The sequence below is a fragment of the Eucalyptus grandis genome, chromosome 11, assembly GCF_016545825.1.
Source record: "Eucalyptus grandis isolate ANBG69807.140 chromosome 11, ASM1654582v1, whole genome shotgun sequence".
NCBI classification, from domain to species: Eukaryota; Viridiplantae; Streptophyta; class Magnoliopsida; order Myrtales; family Myrtaceae; genus Eucalyptus; species Eucalyptus grandis.
In genome coordinates this window covers 37,543,175-37,553,071 of record NC_052622.1, presented here as the reverse complement: position 1 = coordinate 37,553,071, position 9,897 = coordinate 37,543,175, and the positions used below count along the sequence as shown (strand labels likewise).

Genomic DNA, 9,897 nt, shown 5'->3' with positions numbered 1-9,897 from the left:
TTTTGATCTTGGATTTTGAACCATATTTATTGCACAATCAAATATATTGTTACTGTCAAGCATCTGGATGGAGTGCACAGGAATATTCTGCCTATCCCACGTGAAATCTGTACAGTCGAGCTCTTGTTTTTATGTGGGGTGTTCTAGTGCCAAGTTCATTTGTAGCTGTCTGATCTGAAATGTTTTTAGTTATATGACATAATCAAAGTATTTCCAGCGATCTTCAACATATTGAGGTACACTTGATGCACAGTAACTGATATATGGGTCTATCCGGTTTCCTTTATTCCCTGTTCTTCTTAGTTTTCGTCCAAGAACTTGTATAACCTGCTGTCCTTTCTTGACTTCCGCATGCTAACCAAGGACTTGAAGAGACGGTTGTTCTCGCTGGAATATAGCTCGATATCAGTTCTTCTGTTCCTCTCAACATGAGCAGACATTGAAGTGGATCTTCGGGGTTCCAGTGGGTACTGGATGTTCATGTGGGCATATAAGACACTCAGTCATAAGAGGTCATGTCCGCAAGACATGTCCAACAAAAAATAAAGCTTACTAGCTAAGCTGCATTGAAGTTCATTGATGCTTACTCGCTTTTTGGCACTAGACTGATTTGAAGATGTAGATCTATCGACGAGAGAACCCAAACGTGTGAGTTGAAATAGAAATGGGGAGGTGCGTTTTTCTGGTTAGAAAAAGTGCGGCTTGGATTAGTAGCTTGTCTAACTACACGATATATGATACAATAACAGGGGGGTTATGAAAACATTATGTAAATAAGCGCTACGTATGGCAATCAGGGGCATTCAAGTCGGGTGTACGGACCTGCTTTTTGGTTGGACGAAGTACTTGCGAATGAAAAGATGCTGGTTGGGGTGGACCGTGGAAACTGTGTTGTCAAATGCCGTCTCCTGCATCAGTGTTCCACTGTCAGCATCGAGTCTTTTCCAAACTAGGATGATCAGCATAGATTCTACCGAAAGTTACCTGACAAATGGTGCAGAAGTCTCTATATTTCTTGAATACATGTCTTCGGAAAGGAAAAAAAAAAGTTATTAGCACGTCAGTAGTAGCATTTGATATTGTGCTCTTTGATGGAATAAGTTGAGCACATGCAAATGATGAGGGAGAGATCAGCTAGTTTTGTGACTCATGAATTTTTACATCTAATAGACCAATCTTGTTCTTGGAAATGTGCGTAGTGGTAGCTAAAGTCATACAATGTTCACCTGCCGACATGTCGCTGTTTACTTCATTTTTCATGCAGTATTGCAAGTTCTTGCTGACTCCACCGTCTTTAGCTTGTGAAACTGAAAGAAAGTTCTTAAGCATGAGCCAACTCTGATCTTTTGGTCTTAATAAGCCAATGACAAATCTTGTGAAGGGAAGCGTGCCTGGTAAGATATATCGCATGTGGTGCTTCGGAGTTCTTATTGCTAGTGACTGCTGAGATAGGCCTCCATGGTCTATGAACACGTCACACATTTGGAGTCTCTAAAACACAAAAATGGGGTTGAAAATTATATTCGTTATCTGTGATAAATAAGTCAACAGAATGAAAGATGGTTGTTCTCAATGCCAATTTCCATATTATTGTTGAAGCAGGATTTGTTCTGTTATTCAGAATATATTTTTCTCTGCAACTTAGTTTGTTACAATGTAATATAATCCAACAAGTCATGGAGTTTATCTGGAGTACTTTCAAATTTTCAAGAACTTAATTCTTCCTGGTAAGTTGCAATTTGTTAGACCCTGCACACGGTAAATCAGAGGGTATGCAAGCTCTTTGCATCCTTAATGTTATAAAACAAGGAAAACCTAATTATATGGCACACCTGTTGAAGACAAGAGAATCTGAGCTCAATTGCAGATGCTTCCTCAATCTTGTCATCTAGGAGACAGTTGACCTTATAAGTCATGGAGCCCAAGTGATCCACAGTGCTGATGAAAGCTTTAGTTGCATAATCTCTCAGTGTGTTCACCACTCTGCAGTATTGTCAAAGCCAATAACGAGGTGTGCAACATAAATAAATGCTCGAGCTGGTACATTATAATGAAGTGAAAACCTATGTGTCTCACATTTGTTTTTGATCTTGTTTGTTGTAAGATAATTCAAAATACTCAGCTGCTGAGTATAACTGCTTCCTAAGATCCTTCAAATCCTGATTAGAGAAAAAGATTACAATTAGCATGCAAGACAACTCCAAACCTTTTCACCCTGAAATTCGAACATGATGTAAACTAGATTGTGAGGAATTTGATCATCTAATAGGTGAAAAGAAATAGACGAAAGTAACTTGTTCGTGAACGTAGACAAATAAGAAATGGATAGATGTGGATACAACGGAACATCAATCGAATTTTAAGGTAAATCCAGAAAAAATAACCAGTAGTTATGTACCTTTAGGCTATCTGAAAAGTTCAAACTCTCTTTCATGGAGAGCTCATCATAATGCAAAGCTTCCTGAGGAGCGGAAACTAAAAAAGGCAACTGGGAAGCATCCATCATACCCAAGTTCAAAGTATCTTCATCTGTTACAATGAAGATGAAGCAATTAGATTCAACTTCACACCCTCGGGCACTAATTGTCATTATCCATCTCCAAGACACCATCTCATCCTAGTTCTATTTTTCCTTCTAACCGAGAGAACATTTTCTTTCTCCCTTCTCTTTCACCGTCCTGACAAATTATGAAGACCTATTTTCTTCTCCTTGATGTTCCTCCTCTATTCTGATCTCAACCATTTCCATCCAACAAAGTCGAGGCTAAAATGCTGAGATATTGCAAAGGTCGGAGAGTTTTTCATCTGCTAATGACAACAGTTATTACCAATGCAAGCAAACTTTTCTTCTTGTTTTGTCAATCACAGATCACGTAGAGCATTGCCAAACCGCAGGTCCAAAAAGAACTAGAGAAAAAATCTCAGCAGGAGAACAAAAAGCACATGCGACGAATACAAAGCTGACATTACCTCCTTTTTAACTCAGCAAGGAAAAGAAAAGAAAGATATCCAAAAGGCCATAACCAGAATTAGTGATCTTCACCTTAGATATTGAAGAGGGCGAGAGAGAGATCAGAAAAATCATCTTGCAGAGATGTGTCGCCAGCAAGTGTCATAGAGCGACAGTGATGACTCTTGCTGAAGATGGCTATAGATAATTTTTGTGCAATTTGTGCCTTTGCTTCTGAAACAAGATTGTTTGAGTGTCTCTGTTGGGGAGAGTAATAATTGGGGTATGATGAAGACTACTCTGTACTAACAAGGAAAAGAAAGACGCTAAGTTCTTTGAGAATAAGTGTTGAAAGCAACGCACACCTAAACAGAAAACTGCCAAAGTGAGACGTCTAATAATGGTAAAATCCCAATGATTCTTCGTCTTAAGGTTTTACATATCCATCATAAAAGGTAGATTCCTGCTGATCCAATTGCTGCTCCCATTCATTTGGCTCAGAGTTATCCCATTCCTCCATATCTATTCGTAGTATGATGCAAGAGGAGGTTTTATGAGTTTTTCTTATGTGAAGATCAAGTGTAAAATCTTTTCTTGATGATGGGTAATGCAATCATTTTCACTCACTGTCATCCACCGAAAAAACTGATCTCCTTGTGTGAAAGATGCCCTGTCGGTTTGGCATTTGGTGCTACACAGGAGTCGATCCTCTACAGAGCCGACATATATCAGCTGTCTGTTTCTGTTAGCTCGAGTATTTTCATCTATTGAGGCCCACTGCATTAAGATACAATCGACTTTTTTAGGAAGTCAGGTGATGTGGGGCTTACACATTCAATTCAGCAACTGAATGAAATTTAATCTTTCTCCCCATAAACCAACTCTTAACTTATGTCGTACATCCTCTATATAGGTCTCAAGCATTCGCTGGTGGTCCATTGTGCATGCAAATCCATTGAAAGTGCAGTTTCCCAAAATTCAAAATGAGGTGGAGAAATCTTTGCACTTGTCAACTTTTCATTAATATCGTCTCCTTGAAGATCGAGTAGGACTGTATGGAAAGATGGAAACAAAACGTGCACTGTGGAGTAGAAGGGCCTACTTGAAAAGAAACAAGAAAAGCCTACGATAATTTGAAATAAAATGGAATGGAATAAACAAGAAAATAAGTCACAGAAATTGGAAACATTGGGTGGTTGGGAATTCCTTATCAGACGTTCGTTATTACATCATCATACGGTATGATGAGGTCCTCAATCATGGTCACATCCCAACGGCAAGGAGTCAATTCATCATAAAACCATGATTTAGAAGAGGGGGACCACTGTTGGATACCCACCCATTAAATTCTTCCTCTCGTTCTTTCCGGATCCGCCAGAAGTATCAATTAAGCAAATTGACGACGACTTTCATGCAAAGGCTACATCATGGATCACGGAAGACTCTACCAAATTGCAAACCCCAGATTCATTGATTCTGCTCAGTCTTGAGAGCTTATGCAGCAAATGTAGAAAGCGAGATCACACATGCTCACAGAGCCCAATCTGGAAGTTAGGAAAATATAAGGGGAAAAGAAATTTCTGATACGATTTTGCTACGCCGTCTCATTGAAATATCATCAATCAAGAGCAAGCACATGCCCACAGCTGGTGGCTGTTTCAACTTACTGAACTAAAAACTGAACTGGACACGAGCAGCCCTAGTTGGCCTTCCCACGTCAATGATTTGCAACTCTTTGACCAACGAAGACAATTGATGTCACCAAGTGTGCACAGATTCGATTCTACCATAACAACATATTAAAACCTAATTATATCTAGGTCTATTCACGGTATTAGATTGATTACGAGAAACTACACATTCTCCATGTCACAACATTGATTCAAGTTTCTGCTTCGAGCTGGTTAGACAAGGAAAATATCCTACCGAACAAATACATAATTGGGCTCAACAATATGATGGATATGAGTACTAGCATGATTGCTGAGATAAAATCCATCACAATGATCAAATAAAGTTATAGACTTAAAAAATAAATATCAAATTCCTCGAAATGGGCAAAAGGGATGAGATGCCATTAGGGCAAAATAAGTAATCTTCGAAGTGTGTAAATACTAGTGCAAATCACTACGCACTGTGGCAGGTCCTACAAAATCCGCTCCAACTCTCTTGTGTAACTCAATGTCTGATTGATGAGCTGCCAGGAAGGAATTTCCTTCAAAGATATAGATTTCTTCGCTTTTGAAATTATACGAAGCTGCTCTTGATTTGCCAATTGAGATGCTCCTGCATTTGAACATATGTAATTGTTCAGGCTCCACAATACAACTTTTATGTGGATAAATTCTTCACACTTTGAAGCACTTCTTCAAGCATGAGGTTTCTATACTGAGCACACCTTGCAAATTGTGAACTCAGATTCTAGAAGAAAAAAAACAATCATAATAGTTGAAGAGGACATAGATTGGCAACTCGATAGAAGAGATTTTATGAGATCCTTCAAAGAAAGAATTGATACTGGAGCGGATATTGTCTTTTTGACTTAATTAGTCAAACGAGAACAGAATTCCAGGTAGAGAAAGCCAAAATCCTCTCATAATATTCACCTCCCTGATATATACCGCGAGTTCTTGGTCATAGGAATAGAGCAATATTTGCCGTGCGTCGATCATATGGTCATATGCTTTCTTGCTACATCCAGCAATTTCATCGCCATTGTTCAAAGACAAAGACTAATGTGAGCACACATAAAAAAATCTTTAAGTTATATCTTTCAAAACTTTTTATGAAAATATAATTACTTCTAAAACTTTCAAAAAACGTAATCAATGGAAGAACTTGATTGGACTAATTGGACAAGTTTTATGACTTGATGACACATTTTGAAAATTTTAGGATTCAATTACACTTTCGTGATAAGTAAATGCATATTTTGATTTTATGACTTAATTACTCTTTCTTAACAAATTTTGGGACTTTCAATATATTTATCCCTATCTTTTAGTGTAAATATATATATATATATTTATCTTTCACTAGCAGGATGTTCTCGACTTCATAAATTTATTATATATATAATACAAGGGTCCGCAATTTAACAGAGAAGACTAAGCATAAAATGAAGAACCGGATCAATTCAATTAGTGAATGTACAGCTTTTTAGTAGTGGTTTAGTCAGGGTTTGATCGAGTCAGAAATCATTACAAATTGCGCTAATATTTCATTGAGGAGAAAAAGAATTGTAAAGTCAACTGCATTTATTATAGGAGTCGTTTAAGCAAAACAGACCAGACGAATTTTCAATTCACGATGTAGCTGTGCACTCGAACTTATTTTCCAAGTTCTATCCAACTTCTCTGGAGCCTCATAATTCTTTAAAGGGAGCTAGAGAAAATCCGAATGTATTGAAAGCAAAAGAGTGTGGAACAAGAAAGAAAAAGGTACAAATTCATCGAGAGAATTCTGAATCCGAAATGATATAACTAATTCGAAACTGACACGACTTGATACGTTGCGCTCCTTGTAATAACAAAACGAGGGTCATAGAGCGCGCTCGTGGCATGAAACCTTATTTTCATTGACTTTCTTCCATTAGTACACTTGTAATCCTTGAATTACTAGCACCTGTCTATCAGTTTAAAAACAGAAGTGAATAGATAACCCGATTTATATAAACCTTTTATGAGCTTCTCTTAACCAGATTACTGCTGATCATGTCCTTAGCTGACGCTAATTTGCATGTTGCGATTTCTAGCAATCGAGATATGTTACATTTCAGGCTCATTGTGCCAGCTCGAGCGACAACGTACGTCATGACGCTTTGCCCTATGGACTTTGCTCGGCCCGACAATCTCTCGATTTTCTCCTAAAAATCAGCTTCCTCCTACAGTAGGCATGGACGAGATGGCTCCTAAACCAATACATTCATGATCTACCGAAAACAAGATGACAGGGTGTTTTTATCTCCAGCAGGATGGTCATATATCGACCATCACATTCTCGATGTTAAGTAGCCAAAGACAAGAATGAGAATTGACTCTTGATATTACTTACTTCAGGAGCCCCAAACAATTCTCGAGAGGCACATGACAAAACTTACAGGAAAGCAGCATTAGTTACAGAATGAAACACAAGTTGCTCAGAGTACAATAACATAATCTGACTATTTCATAGACGATGACTACTACTATTACTCGACAGTTCCCCGTGAATTTGAGTTGTAATTTGAGCAACTCGTGTTCCATTCCACATGGAAAATGGATAAGTTTCAAGCCTTTGGATCTCTGTCATCCCATGAAGTTGCTGGCAAATTCAATGTATCATCTCGTAACAGATAAGGTTTCACAATTTATTGAGGACTCCTCAGAAGTTTCAGGCATTGGAGCTTCATTATTAGAGAGTTCTCCCTACTCAGATGTCTCATTTTTCTCCCTTCCTGTTCTTCCGCTGAATGGAAACAAGACAAGACCGATTAGATCATGTCATGATAGAAGTGATTAATTAAAAAAAGAAAAAGAAAATTTTCAAATAATCGTGAGAGAAAAGAAGGTAAAGGAGATAGAGGCATTAGCTTATAGAATTGTTTGGATGCTAGAGAGAGAAAGGAATATAAAATAATGAATTATGCCTTAAATGTCTTTTTATGTTGCTACAACTTGAGATAAGATAAGGGTATATGGTGGAAAGAAGAAAGAATTGTCAAAGAATTAAAGAGTGTGTCCGTGAGAGAGTGTGGAGGGGAGCAAGTGCACCTAGAACTTCCGTTTGTATTATTGATGGATCTTTGTATCACATCCATGAGAATACTTTGCCATTAAAGGTCAAAGTACTATTCAAATTTCCCGTTTGATATTGGTTAATTGGCTGACATTTTCTATCAATTATTGTTGTCTAACTGTTGATAGTTAGATGATGTACGGTACAATTTTATACTATATAAATATTCGTCAGAAAGACTCGATTTATAATCGTTGGTCTGTTCAGGCACAGAAAATGACGAAGACAAGAAGAAGATGCTTTGTGAGAGCGAGATATCTTTTTCTTCTTAACTCCTTAGGCTATTCGTGACTTTGTCAACTTAAGGATAACCTGGATTGATTTTTTTTAAGGATTAATACCACAAAAATTCCAAACTAATACACTTGTAATAAATTTACTCTAAACTAATGAGATTTTTTATGGTGTTAATCTATTTTTTTTTTTAACTAGTTTGGCCTAAATAAATATATTTAAGCTCAATCATAATATTAAAATTCTAAAAAGAGGAAACTTGAAGTATTTATAATAAATTATCGTACCCCGACCCAAGTAACTATAGATTGAAACTCGCATTAACAGAGAGTTCTCCCCAGTATGAAGTCTAGTGCTCTTCGCTTGCTCTTCATCTTCTTTTCCTCCGCTGCATGAGAAAGAGAGAGAGAGAGAGAGAGAGAGAGAGATTTTCTTACAAAAGAAATGCTAAGACATTTATATATCAATTGCTTATACATTCTAAACAATGCTAATTACTCAGTGATCTATATAGTTTACCTGTAGGAAAATCTCCATAATACTCTCTTAACTCTTGGATCTCCTGCAGTCAAAAGTTTCAATTAATTAGGCATGAAAAACGATTGAGCAATATTCATGTCCCATACCAATGATTATAATTAACTGGATGTAATTCATGAATTATTTGATGAAAAATGGTGTATGATACTTTACCAAAAAAAAAATTGGTGTATGATATATATAAGCATAAATGCAACTTGATATCAACATATTATTAGATGATTATAATTATGATATAAACTTGAATTTCATTATTTCATATAATTAATCAATATTTCTGAAGTGAAACAAATTTATTTTGCCACATAAAGGGAGTTATGATTAAACTAGAGAAACGATAAATAGAGAAAGGAGGGCGGGAACGAGCAATAAATAGCAGTGTTATGGTGGAACAGAGAATAGACAGCACATTGCCAACTATGTAAATCGACCGAAAAAAAGAGAGTAGAAAATCTCGGATTGCTCCACTTGCATAGATATAGATTGGATCCAAAATGCCATGATCACCGATTACCTAATTAAAAATTCTGTTCAGAAAAATTAAGATACTTCATATTATAGAGGAGGTGCCCTGCAGGGCCTTTCAGAATAATTATTGTTCCTTTCTAAGTAAATTTTGGAGGTAATTTATTATGAATCATTACTATAATCCAGGGTCACATGTGCGGCACATTTAAACATTTTACTCGCAACATTTGTTATTGATATATATTGATAATCTAGGGGTATAGACATGAGATACGCACAAGACCCCTATGGTTAAGTTTAGTGGTTAATCTATGCAAGTGACCCTAATTTCAAGCAAATTTTTATGGGTCTTAATGGAAAATAGTTCAAGTTGGCTCGATCACAAAAACTCATATCATTTCTTCATAAATTAATGTTATGAATAAAATTTTGAAAAACGATCTAAATATATATTAAGGGAAAATGTCACAAATGATCCATATACTATTACTTAATGTGCAATTTGGTCCCGAACTTTCAATCGGCTCAATTTGGTCCCTAAACTATTGATAAATGTCCGATTTGGTCCCCGAACTTTCCATCAGCTCAATTTGGTCCCGAACTATTTGATAAATGTCGATTTGATCCTCGAACTTTCGATCGACTCAATTTGGTCCATGAACTATTGATAAATGTTCGATTTAGTCCTTAGTTCTTGTTTTCCTTTTTAATTTTTTTAATTTTTTAATTTTTAATCTTTTAATTGTTTTTACTTCTTCTCTCTTCCCTCCGCCGGCTCGGCGAGGGTCGCCCGACGCCGGGGAGGGGTGCTCCTCGCCCGACGCCGACGAGGGGCTCCCTCGTAGCCCGGCGTCGGGCGAGGGGCTCCCTCGCAGCCCAGCGTTGGGCGAGGGGCTCCCTCTCCCGACGCCAGGGAGGGGCTCCCTCGC

At 37.3% G+C, this 9,897-nt stretch overlaps 1 protein-coding gene across 3 annotated transcripts; it reads right to left on the bottom strand.

Annotated features, from left to right (window-relative positions):
* On the bottom strand, positions 1-3,337 carry LOC104444083 (protein ABIL2). 3 transcript variants are annotated; one of them, XM_039305438.1, is made up of 10 exons: positions 3,044-3,337; positions 2,399-2,529; positions 2,077-2,159; positions 1,833-1,983; positions 1,392-1,491; positions 1,218-1,307; positions 985-1,027; positions 823-908; positions 588-682; positions 1-470 (listed from the first exon to the last, which is right to left on the bottom strand). In XM_039305438.1, the coding sequence occupies exons 2-10, from the start codon at positions 2,504-2,506 to the stop codon at positions 300-302; spliced, it is 927 nt and encodes a 308-aa protein (XP_039161372.1). In that variant the 5' UTR covers positions 2,507-2,529; positions 3,044-3,337; the 3' UTR covers positions 1-299. The 3 variants fall into 3 exon arrangements, with proteins under 3 accessions (XP_039161372.1, XP_039161370.1, XP_039161371.1); XM_039305436.1 differs by lacking the exon at positions 3,044-3,337 and having other exon boundaries at positions 2,399-2,977; XM_039305437.1 differs by lacking the exon at positions 3,044-3,337 and having other exon boundaries at positions 1,227-1,307; positions 2,399-2,975.
* Positions 3,338-9,897: the final 6,560 nt, after the last annotated feature.

Bases quoted from the DNA above. Each gene is read 5' to 3' on its own strand.
- LOC104444083 (XM_039305436.1), bottom strand. From the start codon at position 2,611: ATGGTGTCTTGGAGATGGATAATGACAATTAGTGCCCGAGGGTGTGAA. The intron at 909-984 runs GTAACTTTCGGT...ACACTGATGCAG, and splicing joins ACTTCTGCACCATTTGTCAG to GAGACGGCATTTGACAACAC. The intron at 683-822 runs GTCCGTACACCC...TTTTCTAACCAG, and splicing joins TTCGTCCAACCAAAAAGCAG to AAAAACGCACCTCCCCATTT.